The following is a 13,946-nucleotide window of genomic DNA, read 5'->3' on the forward strand; positions in this document are numbered from 1 at the left end:
AGCACAGCTGGAAGCATTCAGAGTCAGTCCTTCAACTTCCTTAGGGTTGAGAAAGAAATGGAAAAAGTGGCCTGTGGAGATAACATCTGCGTTGGAGAAGGGAGGGGGAGGATGGTGTGACTGTTAGGTTTTTAAAACTTTCAGGCAATATCAGTCTTGGGGAGGCTGAAAGGCCCAAGGGCTTGGTAATTCGATGCAAGCCCTGATGCTTTAATTCCCCTCTTCGTGCTCCTCACTTACCACACCAGACCACACCACTTGCTGTGTGAACTTGGGCAAGTTTCTTCCCCTCTCTCAGCCTCCTTTTCCCTCTTTCTGCCTGGGGTCTTAGCTTGACTCCCAGGCAGGACCCACCAGCAGTATCCCCGGTCTCCATCTCTCGTGTCCTCTGTGGTTCAAGTTTAGGAAGATGGTTAGTTATTTGGGAGGACAGAACTTCCATCTGGTTCTGGCCCCTGTACCCAGCTTCCATGGGAGCCCACTGGGATGGGTTGGCTGCTGGTTGGCTCACTCCTGACCTTCTCTTACTCCTTACAGAGGTGCACGTGGAGCCCCACAAGAAGCAGCTGCATGTGACCCTTGCCTACCACTTCCAAGCCAGCCACCTGCCCACCCTGGAGAAACTAGCCCAGAACATCGATGTCAAACTGGGTTGTGACTGGGTGGCTGCCATCTTCTCCCGGGACATCCGGTTTGCTAACCATGAGGTGACTTTTCCTTGGGGCCCCACAGTCCACTGTCCCCACCCTGAGTTGTGGGTTCAAAGGGACTAAAACTGCTCAGACACAACTTGGGCTGCCACCAAGTCTTTCTCCCTCTGGGGTTGTGAGGGAATGGGTGGGAGGAGGGCTGCCCACCCCATTTCATGGGGGAAGCAAACTGAGGCCCCCAAAAGATAAGAGATTGATTCAAGGCCTAACACTGAGTCACAGCCAGAACTGAGAATGGGACTCATTCAATTCATTCATTTGTATTTATTGAGCACTTACTGTGTGCAGAGCACTGTACTAAGTGCTTGGGAGAGTACAGTATAACAATAAGCAGACACATTCCCTGCCCACAGTGAGCTTACAGGCAACTTGTCCAACAGACTCGGCCTCCTCAATCTTCCCAAGAGTTAAGTGGGCGAGCACCTGACCTAATAATTGTGGTATTTGTTAAGTGCTTACTACGTGCCAAGCACTGTACTACGCACTGAAGTAGATACAAGATAATCAGATCCCATTTGGGGATCTCATTCTAAGTAGAAGGGAGCACAAGTATTGAATCCCCATTCTGCAGATGAGGGAATTGAGGTAGAGAAGTTTAATGACTTTCCCAAGGTCATTCAGCAGGTAAGTGACAGAGCCGGTATTAGAATCCAGGTCCTCTGATTTCCAGGTCTGTGGTCTTTCCATTAGGCCTGATTTTGAATTTTTAGCTGTTTGCCTGCCTGGAATCAGGGGTCTGGATTAGAAGACCTCTCTGGGTCCCTTCTGCTCTGAAATTCTAGCAATGCAAGCCCTAGAGTGTGTCTCTGTGGGACAAGGGTATGGAACAAGGAGACCTGGTTGGGCTGAAGGGAGCCATTCTTTCTTCACTGGCATATATGGCGGGGTGGAGGGTGGGGAGGTAGTAATAGAGATAGTACTTACTAAGCACTTACTGTGGGCAAAACACTGTACTAAGCATTGGGAAAGAAGAGACCAGTTCTATTGAGAATCCCCGCTAAGAGCCAGATGAAAGTAGATTGAATCTGGCTGCTGACCAGGCACAGTCCAAAAGGCAGCCAAGAGGCTGTGGGTAAGAAAGGATTAGCAAACCCTGGCCCATGGCCATGAGGCTGGGCAGAGACACCCCATACCCCAGCCCGATGCCACCTTGCTTGGTGCTCCAGAATTTCTTGGAGGCATAGATGTGTCAGTTGTTGAGAATGAGTTTTACAAACATTCTGAAGCAAAAGGACTTTGTCCAACCTGATTAGCTTGTATCTACCCCAGTGCTAACAAATACCATAAAAAAGGACTGACTTTCACACTTTTCAGTGATGTAAGATCATTGGGCATCATCAGGCTTCAGCGGTGGCCTCGGTCAGAACCAGGTGATGCCGAGGGGCCGCACTTTTCAGGGGGGGTAAATCCTGGCGCAGAGCATGGAGGGATATTGGAAGTAACTCGACTGTAAGCTTGTTGTGGGCAGGTAATGTGTCTGTTTTATTGTTGTATTGTACTCTCCCAAGCACTTAGCACAGTGCTGTGCACACAATAAGCGTTCAATTAATACGATTGAGTGACTGACAACTAGAAATTGTCTAGTAACCACTGCTCCATCCTCCCTTCCTCCCTCTTTGCCTTGCTTTCTCCTGCCACAGAGCTCTCAAGTGGATCCTAATAATAGCAACAGTAATAATTGTGGTATTGATTAAACACATACTATGTGCCAAGCAATATCCTAAGCGCTCGGGGAGATACAGGATGATCAGATTGGTCGTAATCCCTGTCCCACGTGGGGCTCACAGTCTTAAGTCTGTTCCCTCTCTTCTTTATCTGCACCCCACTCCCTTTTCCCACCCTTCCTCCCCCTCTTCTCTTTGCACCCCTCTTCCCTCCCCCTTCTCCTTCCTAGTACCTAGCCACTTGTCAGCTGTGTGACTTTGGGCAAGTCACTTAACTTCTCTGGGCCTCAGTTACCCCATCTGTAAAATGAGGATGAAGACTGTGAGCCCCCCGTGGGACAACCTGATCACCCTGTAACCTCTCCAGTGCTTAGAACAGTGCTTTGCACATAGTAAGCGCTTAATAAATGCCATCATTAGTACCTTTTCCTCCAGCCCAGGGTCATTTGGTCTTGGGGAAAGGACCAGAAGACAGTCCTGTCCAGAGGTCATCTAGTCCACTGTCATGTACTCTTATGGCCCCACTCCCATCAGCCCTCAGGACAGCCACTCATGATTAGCTGTGCTACCCACAGTGAGGAGCAGTTTGGACCAGGCTTTGGTTAGGCCCAGCTCAGAATGAGGAGGGGCTGTGATTTGGGCAGGCCAGGGCATGAGACAGGTTGGGCCTCACTGGGCCAGCCCAGTCCACCGCCACCTCCAGCGGGTCAGCCTGGCTACCGCCTGGGCTACAGCTGTCTAGTACAAAGTCAGAGCAGTATAGACAGTTGTCTTTGGAAGAGGTGGGAGGAGAAGCAACTGATGGAATTTTCCAGGAAGGTCTCCGATCTTGCCTTGGACTGCCACTTCTTGGCCTGACCCACATTTCTGCTTGGCTGGCGGGGGGGGGGGGGCGGAGAGAGAGAGTGAGAAGGGCGGGAAGGGAGGGAAGGAGAGAGAGACAGCAAACACCTACATGAACGATCTTTTAAAAATAACTTGGCCCTTTTTAGCTCTTGTTTGTAAAAGCTCATTTACTTCCCCTTCTCCCTTGGACTCCCCCTCCTTCCCCACCCCTTCTCCTCCTCTCTGTAACATTTTATCTAGCCTGATCCCATTTAAAGTGTCTTTGCCTTTAAAGAGCCCTGAAAATGCGTGGCAGGCTTGCATTCTATTCCCCATGGGGCAGGCAGGGAGGCAGAAGTCCTGAAAACAAGTCTTGTCCATAGTCACTCAGCATGCTGGAGGGAGGAAGACTCAGGTCAGTCTCTCAGCTGCTTGGGAGTCAGAAGATCTGGGTGGTAATCCCACCACCACCACTTGCCTGCTGTGTAATCTTGGGCAAATCACTTCACTTCTCTGTGCCCCAGTTTCCTCTTCTGTAAAATGGGAATTAAATTCCTGTCTCCCTCCCCCTTAGGCTCCCACCCTTGAGAGCCCATGTGGCACAGAGATTTTGTCCACCTTGATTATCTTGGATCTACCCCCTGTGAGTAGCACTTTGCTTGGCACGTAGTAAGTACTTAATGAATACCACAATTCTTATTACTACTACTGATCACCTGGTTTGGGTGACCTATTCCAGCTCACTGTGAGCAGGGAATGTCACTGTTTATTGTTGTATTTACTTTCCCAAGCAGTTAGTACAGTGCTCTGCACTAAATAAGCGCTCAGTAAGTACGATTGAATGAATGAATGAATGAATGAATCTGGACTCCACAGGGAATGGATCATCAGCGGTATTTATTGAACACTTACTGAGCACTGAACTAAGTGATTGGGAGAGTGCACTAGAATTAATTGGCATGATCTCCGCCCTCAAGGACTTTAATTACAGGTGGGGGGAGCAAATAGGTGTACATGAGTGCAGTTGGGGTTGATGTGAGAACCAAAGGATTTAGATGGAATGGAAGGGCTGAAATGGTGGTGGGAGGGGGGATCAAGTGAAATAAGAGATGAATCTGGAAAGGTCTCCAGGAAGAGATGCGATTTCAGAAGAACCCTGCCTTGAAGATGGGGAGGGTGGCGGTCTGCCAGATCTGAAGATGGAGGAAGATCCAAACAGAAGAGAGGGCGTTAGCTAGAGGTTGGTGTCAAGGGAGTCAAAACTGAGGCCTCTCCTTATCGGGTACTCTAAATCTGGAGGTCACTTACTAGACTCCTTGGACACTTTGGTCATCTGGTCCATCGCCCCATCTTGGGGAAGCATTGCAGCTAGCCCCACCACATCATCCAGTTGAGGCTCCCCCGGACCTCTGGAGAGTTCTAGGGGAGGAGGGGCCCCAGGCTCCCTCTGAATGGGGCCCAGCATCTCCTAATCATTAATCAATCAAACGTATTTACTAAATGCTTAGTGTGTGTGCAGAACACTATAATAAGCATTTGGGAGAGTACCCTACAACTTTGTAACAGAGTTGGTAGACATTCCCTGTCCACAATGAGCTTACAGTCTGGGGGATGGCAGGGCATCCTTAAGACACTATCCAAGGGGGTTCTTGTCTTGGCTTGGCCTCAGTTTCCCCTTCTGCAGAGTAGAAATACTAATCCCTATCTCTGTCATAGAAGTGAGTGAATAAGATCATACTTTGTTTTTTGGGTTCTCCAGTGACCAACTACAAGGGAGAAAGGCTTAAAATGCAGCAAGAGGGAGTTAAGTGCGATCCAAGAAAGAGCTCTCTGGGTGGAAAAAGGTCTGATAATAATAATGATGGTTATTGGTTAAGTTCTTACTATGTGCCAGGCACTGTATTAAGCGTCGGGATGGGTACAAGCAAATCGAGTTGGACACAGTCCCTGTGCAATGTGGGGCTCATAATCTCAATCCCCATTTTGAAGAGGAGGTAACTGAGGCCTAGAGAAGTGAAGTGACTTGCCCACGGTCACACAGCAGACAAGTAGCAGAGCCGGGATTAGAACTATGCTCTTCTGGCTCTCAGGCCCATGCTGTATCCACTGCACCATGATGTTTCCTGGTCAGGTTTTCTACCTGGAGGCAAGGGGCTGGACCACATGATCTCTTGAGTTTCTTCCAGCGCTCAAATCCAGTGACTGATCATTGGTGGGGGAGGATGGCACTGCAGGAACAGAGGGCCTGAGCTAAGCTGTGTGACAGGGCAGCAGCCATCTGGGCATGTTTCCTGTGGCCTGGTCCCTCCCTCTGCCCTGTTCCCGGGAAAGGAATGTTCCTGAAGATGGATTAACTCAGTTTCCTGGGGATATTGGGAAAATCCAGGGGGACAGGAGGCCTGTCTGTGTGCCCGTGGGGAGAGGCCAGTAGGGCAAGGAGGAAAAGAGCCATGGGGTCAGAGACGGGGGTGGGGTTGGGCAAGGAAGGAGCAGGTAGAAGGTAGGTGGAGCAGGGAAAAAGAAGGCAAGGGATAGGGATGGGGCAGGGCAGGGAGAGAGAAGGCAGGAACAGGTCAGGGTGGGGCTGGGAGATTAGGTGGGGGCAGGCACGGGTGAGGTCAGTGTCAGCTAAATTGAAGGTAACTAAGCTAATATGTCCATGTTTAATTAAACTCCCCTTGCTGGGCAGACAGAGGACCTGGAGGAGTGGGCTTTAGGCAAAGACCAGAGGGTCTGGAGCCACAGTCCCCAAAATGCCCCTGATGAGGGGAGGATGGGGACCTATGAGAACAGACACTTGATTCTCCAGGTCACCCCCGGGCCTGTCCACACTATCCTGGGGGATCCAGGTTTTTCCCAGATCCAGTGGCCAACCCGCTTGAAGCCCCTGTTCTTCTGGGTCCTATTTAAAAATTAAATATCCAGCTGTCTGCTGGGTACCCAACTCTTTCTAGTTGATGCAGTGTAAACATACTGGGTCCTGCCTGACAAACCCTCAGGGGTTGGGGGTCCCTGGGAGATGGGGGCAGGAGGGCTGGGGCAGTGTGGCTTAGCCAAAGGAGCACAGGGCTTAGAGTCAGGAGACCTGCGTTCTGATCTCAGTTCTTCCACTGGCCTACCTATAACCTTGTTTACTTCTCCCAGCCTCAGTTCCTTGATATGCAAAATGGGGATAAGATACTACTCTCCCTACCTCTGAGCCCTATGTGGGACAGGGACTATGTCAGATATGATTGTCTCGTGAGGTCTGGTAGAAAGAGCCCAGGACAAGGAGTCGGAAGAGCTGAGTTCTAGCCTGGGCTCTGCTTCTTGCCTTCTGTGTGACCTTCCTCTCCTTCCCCCATCTTCCCCCACCCCCAGTCTGATCTTCCAGTGAAAAACTGTTCAGGGTACATCATTTGTCCCAAGCTAACCTCCTAACCATCCAGTAGCTTCCTGTCAACCCTATGCATCAAGCAAAAACTCCTCACTCTCGGCTTCAAGGCTGTCCATCACCTCGTCCCCTCCTACCTCACCTCCCTTCTCTCCTTCTCCAGCCCAGCCCTCATCCTCCGCTCCTCTGCCGCTAACCTCCTCACTGTTCCTTGGCTGACTCCCCTTTTTCCTTTCCACCTCCCCATCCCCCCTGCCCTACCTCCTTCCCCTCCCCATAGCACCTATATATATGTATATATGTTTGTATATATTTATTACTCTATTTATGTTATTTGTACATATTTATTCTATTTATTTTATCTTTTTAATATGTTTTGTTTTGTTGTCTGTCTCCCCCTTCTAGACTGTGAGCCCACTGTTGGGTAGGGACCATCTCTGTATGTTGCCAACTTGTACTTCCCAAGCACTTAGTACAGTGCTCTGCACACAGTAAGCGCTCAATAAATACGATTGACTGACTGACTGACCTTGGGCAGGTCATTTAACTGCTCTGTGCCTCTGTTTAGTCATCCGCACACTAGGAATTAAATACCCGATCTCCAACCCTCTTTGTGACTGTAAGCCCCAGGTGGGATGGGAACTATGCCTGGTCGGTCTTACTGTCTCTACCCCAGCTACTTGGCACATTGTAAGCTCTTATCAAATACCACAACAAGAATAATGATTATTAGTCCAGCGCCCGGCACCTGGCGGGGGCTTGATGCCCACTCAGGCTGACCGAGGTCTCTCCTGTGCGCTCCCGCCCCTCTGGCAGACGCTGCAGGTGACCTACCCCTACACCCCGCAGAATGACGACGAGCTGGAGCTGGTGCCCGGGGACTTCATCTTCATGTCTCCGGTGGAGCAGGCCAGCACCAGCGAGGGCTGGGTCTTCGGCACCTCCTTGGCCACTGGCTGTGCCGGCCTCCTGCCCGAGAATTACATCACCAAGGCCGACGAGTGCAGCACCTGGATATTTCATGGGTGAGCGATCTCCCGGTCGCCGTCGCCCCCCCCCCCCCCCAACACTGCCAGCAGGGGGGAGGGTCTCAACTCGGACATGGGGGGCTAAGGGGCAGGGCTGGTGACCTGTTAATGGGGCCACTTGGAGTTGGTGCAGAGAGTGCAGAGCCTGGTGTGGGGAGGGTGCCCACCCACAATGCCTGGGCTCCTGGCCCGCGCTGGCTGCATGGGTAAAAGGCCTGGTCTCCCCTCTGTCTGCTGGTCATCTATGGGAGGGGTCCAAGGGCAGAGGCGGGATGGGGAAGGTTGTCCATGGCAGTGGAGATCCAGACCTTTACTACCATCCTGAGCCTCTCCCCTTCCTGCCACTGGCCATCGTTGGGTGAGAGGGAGGGAGGGGAAGCTGGGTGGGCAGGGGGCCTCCCACAGGCGACAGTGGCTATAAATTGCGCCTTCTCCCCTCTCCCTTCCCCTCCACACTGCTAAGCTGCCAGAGCAGGAAGAACATGTTGCGGGCGGGATGGGGGAGGTAGGGGTGGGGCAGAGCTCAGGCTGAGGTCCAGCGCAAGGTGTTAGGACCAGCACATGCAAATATTTTTGGTCCCATGAAGCCTAGCTCCCAGGTGGCATTTTTGCATTTTTGGCATCCAAGTTGGAAATGGATTTAATGGAGCATATGTGTGTTTGTGTGTGTATGTGTGAGTGCGCACATGCACACACGCCTGACAGAGGGAGGGCCCACATGGTTGGCTGACATTAGCCAGGCCTCTGCTAAGTGCTGCAGGCAGAATGAGTGCCAGGGCCCCATAATGAGCATTTGGGGGACTTTTTGGCAAAGTTGACACAGTGCTTAAAGTGACTTTTGTGACAGGCAGCATTCAGGCTTTTCTGATCCCTGTCTCTGCCCACTCACTCTCGGGTCTCTCTGGGTGACCACCTGGCTGGCCCTGGAGCCCAGGCCACAGGCCACTAGCGGGCCCCTCAGTGAGAATCAATCAATCATATTAATTGAGGGATTACTGTGTGCAGAGCACTGCATTAAAGAAGCAGGAAGCAGCATGGTTTACTGGAAATATCAGGGCCTGGGAGTCAGAGGATGTGAGTTCTAATCCTGGCTCTGCCATATGTCTGCTGTGTGATCTTGGGCAAGTCACTTCACTTCTCTGTGCCTCACCTACTTCATCAATAAAATGAGGATTAAGACTGTGAGCCCCACATTGGAAAGGAACTGTGTCCAACCTAATTATCTGGTATCTACCCCAATGCTTAGAACAGCACCTGGCATATAGTAAGCACTTTAAAAATATCATTATTATTATTATTATTATTATTATTATTATTATTATTATTATTAACAATGCCTGGCAAATAGTAAGCACTTAACAAATACCATTATTATTATTATTATTATTATTATTATTATTATTATCATTATTGTTATGCTGTTCGGAGAGTATAACAGAATTGGTATACACATTCCCTGCCATGGAGAAGCCAGGGTAGTGGCTGGTAGTTAGTTGGGCCCTACTCTGTTCAGGAGACCGGCACAAGGAGAGCATCACCTCAGGCCGTTCATTCTGTCTCCTTTGCGGGCTCCTCCTCCCCATCCCCTTACTGTAGGGGTTCCTCAAGGGTCAGTTCTTGGTCCCCTTCTGTTCTTTATCTACACTCACTCCCTTGGTGAACTTATTCACTCCCATGGCCTCAACTATCATCTCTACGCTGATGACACCCAAATCTACATCTCTGCCCCTGCTCTCTCTCCCTCCCTCCAGGCTCGTATCTCCTCCTGCATTCAGGACATCACCATCTGGATGTCTGCCCGCCATCTATAACTCAATATGTCCAAGACTGAACTCCTTATTTTCCCTCCCAAACCCTGTCCTCTCCATGACTTTCTGATCACTGTAGACGGCACTATCATCCTTCCCGTCTCACAAGCCCGCAACCTTGGTGTCATCCTCGACTCCGCTCTCTCATTCACCTCACATATCCAATCCATCACCAGAACCTGCCGGTCTCACCTCCACAACATTGCCAAGATCCATCCTTTCCTCTCCTTCCAAACTACTACCTTGCTGGTTCAATCTTTCATCCTATCCTGACTGGATTACTGCATCAGCCTCCTTTCTGATCTCCCATCCTCCTGTCTCTCCCCGCTTCAGTCTATACTTCACTCTGCTGCCCAGATTATCTCTGTACAGAAACGCTCTGGGCATGTCACTCCCCTCCTCAATAATCTCCAGTGGTTGCCTGTCAACCTACGAATCAAGCAAAAACTCCTCACTCTCAGCTTCAAGGCTCTCCATAACCTCGCCCCCTCCTACCTCACCTCCCTTCTCTCCTTCTACAGCCCAGCCCGCACCCTCCTCTCCTCTGCCGCTAACCTCCTCACTGTGCCTCGTTCTCGCCTGTCCTGCTGTCGCCCCCCGGCCCATGTCCTTCCCCGGCCTGGAATTCCCTCCCTCCACACATCCTCCAAGCTAGCTTTCTTCCTCCCTTCAAAGCCCTACTGAGAGCTCACCTCCCTCACGAGGCCTTCCCAGACTGAGCCCCCTTTTTCCTCTCCTCCTCCCCATCCCTCCAACTCTACCTCCTTCCTCTCCCCACAGGACTTGTATACATTTGTACAGATGCATTACTCTATTTATTTTACTTGTACATATTTACTATTCTATTTATTTTGTCAGTGATATGCACATAGCTATAATTCTATTTGTTCTGACGATTTTGACACCTGTCTACATGTTTTGTTTTGTTGTCTGTCTCCCCTTTCTAGACCGTGAGCCCGTTTTTGGGTAGGGACCATCTCTATATGTTGCCTACTTGTACTTCCCAAGCGCTTAGTACAGTGTTCTGTACACAGTAAGCGCTCAATAAATATGATGGAATGAATGAATGAATCACCAGCAAGTACCCCAGCCTGCACAGCTTCCAGCTTCCTTTTGGAAGCAGAAGCAGCATGGCCTAGTGGAAAGAGTACGGGCCTGAGAGTCAGAGGACCTGGGTTCCAATCCCCTCTCTGTCAATTGCTCTGCCGATTGCTTACTGTGTGACCTTGAGCAAGTCACTTCACTGCACTGTGCCTCCGTTTCCTCAACTGTAAAATGGAGATTAAATGCCTGTTCTCCCTCCACTTTAGACTGAGAGTTCCACGTGGCACAGGGACTGTGTCTGACCTCATTAATTTGTACCTACCCCAGTGCTTAGAACAATGTTTGGCACATAGTAAGCACTTAACAAATACCCTAAAAAAAAGAATTGAGGCAAAGGACGGGAGCTGACCCATGTTGAGACCGGGCCAATTCTGTACTCATGTTGAGCCACTGGACAGCTGCTTTGCACCTTATAACCCAAGCCTTTGGACGTCTGCTCTCCCAAGGCTTTACCTTGTTTCCTTCCTAAACCATATGCTGCTTTCATTCCTCAGGTGGGATGGGGACTGTCTCTGACCTGATGACCTTGTCTCTATACCAACACATAGCACAGTGCTTGGCACATAGTACACACTTAGCAAATCCCACAGTGATGATTATTCTTACTTTCCTCCCAATCATTTCCCAATTTCCTAACCTTCTCTTTTTCATTCATTCATTCATTCAATCATATTTATTGAGTGCTTACTGTGTGCAGAGCACTGTAGTAAGCACTTGGGAAGTACAAGTCAGCAACATATAGAGAGGGTCCCTACACAACAACGGGCTCACAGTCTAGAAGAGGGAGACAGACAATAAAACAAAACATGTAGACAGGTGTCAAAACCATCATAATAAATAGAATTATAGCTGTATGCATATCATTAATGAGTAGTAAATATGTACAAGTAAAATAAATAGAGTAATGAATCTGTACAAGTATATACAAGTGCCATGGGGAGGGGAAGGAGGTAGGGCAGAACTCCCCTTGGAGTTTTCCTCTACCACCCCACTCTCCAATAGGGTCATGCCAGGCTAGACCCAGAAGACCAGCCAGGCTCTGACCCAAGCACAGACTAACAGGGACTTGGACAAGTGGAAAGAGGCTTCAACTGATGTATGAGAGAGCTCAGTTAGGCATAAGGAGGAGCTTCCTGATGGTCAGGAGAATCAGGCTTGGGAGTGGGCTTGCAAGATCCGTTGTGGAGCCCTCCCCTCTGGAGGGGATGAACCCCCACCTGCCCTGGATGCTGGTGGCCAAGAGGGAGAGGCTGGGGGCAGGGGAGAGACCAGATGACCTCTTCCAGTTCTTCTCCAGCTGGAGGACTCTGTGATATAGTTTCTGAAGCTTCTCTGGGGAATGGGGGCGAGTGAGGATGCCGGTCCATCATGACCGACTCTGCCCCGCATGGAGACCCCTTTGCCCCCCCTGGAATCACTGAAGGGGACCCGGCTCAAGTCTGGAGTCAGAAAATCTGCTTCCAAAGTCCAGGACCTGGCAGGTGTCTGGGGGTGACCGGCAGATAATAAAAATAATGGTATTTGTTAAGCACTTACTATGTGCCAAGCATTGTTCTAAGCGCTGGTGTAGGTACAAGGTTATCGGGTTCTCCCATGTGGGGCTCACAGTCTTAGTCTCCATTTTACAGATGAGGTAACTGAGGCACAGAGAAGTTAAGTTACTTACCCAAAGTCACACAGCTGACAAGTGGCGAAGCCAGGATTAGAACCCATGACCCCTGACTCCCAAGCCTATGCTCTTTCCACTAAGCCACCCTGCTTCTCATCTGGGCCAGGGCTCAGATGGCTTCATGCCCCTTTCAACGAGGGGGGAAGGGGCTTGGGCTGGGGCTGGGACTTTCCCAGGGAGGTGGAGGCAGGAGGCTCTTTCAGAGAAAGGGAAACATGCATTTGGCCAGCCCAGACATTGTCCGTTCCCAAGCTCCCGGAGGCGACAGAAGAGTGGCGGGGATGGCGGAGGGCCTGCTTCCCACTCTCAGGCTTCTCCATCCCACCTGGGGCCTCTCTCTGCTCCCTCTCCTCCCCCAGCTGCTCCCTGTTCTGCTCCTCCCCACCCTTCTTCCCTAGCCACCACCCCACCCCTTCCTGCCCTCCTCCTCTTCTGGCACCTCTCCTCCGGCGTACCCTGCCTCGTGGCTTCGTGGCCTCTTCCCCTTCACCGGAGTCTCCTACTTACCTGGAGAGGGAGATGCCCACAACCACAGCCTCATGATAATCCACACTGAGGCAATGCACCAAACCAGGGTGGCATCGGACTGGCCTTCCAGAGGAGAATTTGCACCCACCTGGAGATGGCTGGAGCCATTTCTGGCCCTCCTGTGCCAGCCGGCCTGTCCAAGGAGATGCGTGTCTACCTCCAACCACCTCAAGCCCTTCTTTGCCATATGGTAACAATAATCATAATAATAATGATGGTATTTGTTAAGTGCTTACTATGTGCAAAGCACTGTTCTAAGCTCTGGGGGGGATACAAGGTGATCAGGTTGTCCCATGTGGGGCTCACAGTTTTAATCCGCATTCTACAGATGAGGTAACTGAGGCACAGAGAAGTTAAGTGACTTGCCCAAAGTCACACAGCTGACAAGCGGTGGAACCTGGATTAGAACCCACGACCTCTGACTCTCAAGCCCGTGCTCTTTCTACTACACCATGCTGCTTCTCATGACGCATGCCCACCTCTGGCTTTCCTGTGCCAACCAGCCTTCCTGAGAAGAAGTGCACTCACTTCTGGCCCTCCTGTGCCACTCAGCCTTTCTAAGGAGACACATGCCCACCTTGGCTACCTCCAGCCCCTGTGCCAGCCTGCCCAAGGAGATGCGTGCCCATCTTTGGCCCTCCTGTGCCAGTTGGTCTTCCTGAGGAGATGCACACTCACCTTAGGCCTTTTTGTTCCAGCTGGCCTTTCCAAGGAGACTTGCCACCCACCTTGGGCCCTCCTGTGCCCACTGGCCTTCCTGAGGAGATGTGCACTCACCTCCAGTCCTCCTGTGCCGGCCAGCTGGCCTTACTGAGGAGACAGGCACCCATCTCTGGCCCTCCTGCACCCAGCTGTGTGACTTTGGGCAAGTCACTGCACTTCTCTGTGCCTCAGTTCCCTCATCTGTAAAATGGGGATTAAGACCGTGAGCCCCCCGTGGGACAACCTGATCACCTTGTAACCTCTCCAGCGCTTAGAGCAGTGCTTTGCACATGGTAAGCGCTTAATAAATGCCATTAAAAAAAAAAGGAAGGAGCAGAGCCCAGCCACCCCGCGGGCTCTGTGGCAGAGACATAGTTGGACAGCCAGACAGCTAAGGTGGAAGGGCTTGAAACTGGAATGTAGAAAATTGACCAATAACCTAATGTCTGAGAGAGAGAGAAAGAGAGCCCCAACTTGAAGATCTGATTCAGGTCTTAGAACAGTGCTTGGCACATAGTAAGCGCTTAACAAATAC

General features: G+C 50.9%; 1 protein-coding gene across 1 annotated transcript in view; it reads left to right on the plus strand.

Moving 5' to 3' along the window:
* Positions 1–13,946, plus strand: part of UBASH3B (ubiquitin associated and SH3 domain containing B) — a 140,679-nt gene that overhangs the window by 104,766 nt on the left and 21,967 nt on the right. Inside the window, exons 5-6 of the mRNA XM_038754650.1 lie at positions 538–707; positions 7,389–7,597. Of these exons, the coding sequence (XP_038610578.1) occupies positions 538–707; positions 7,389–7,597 (379 nt within the window). The remainder of the gene's footprint in view (positions 1–537; positions 708–7,388; positions 7,598–13,946) is intronic.

The sequence above is a fragment of the Tachyglossus aculeatus genome, chromosome 11, assembly GCF_015852505.1.
Source record: "Tachyglossus aculeatus isolate mTacAcu1 chromosome 11, mTacAcu1.pri, whole genome shotgun sequence".
Classification (NCBI taxonomy): domain Eukaryota; kingdom Metazoa; phylum Chordata; class Mammalia; order Monotremata; family Tachyglossidae; genus Tachyglossus; species Tachyglossus aculeatus.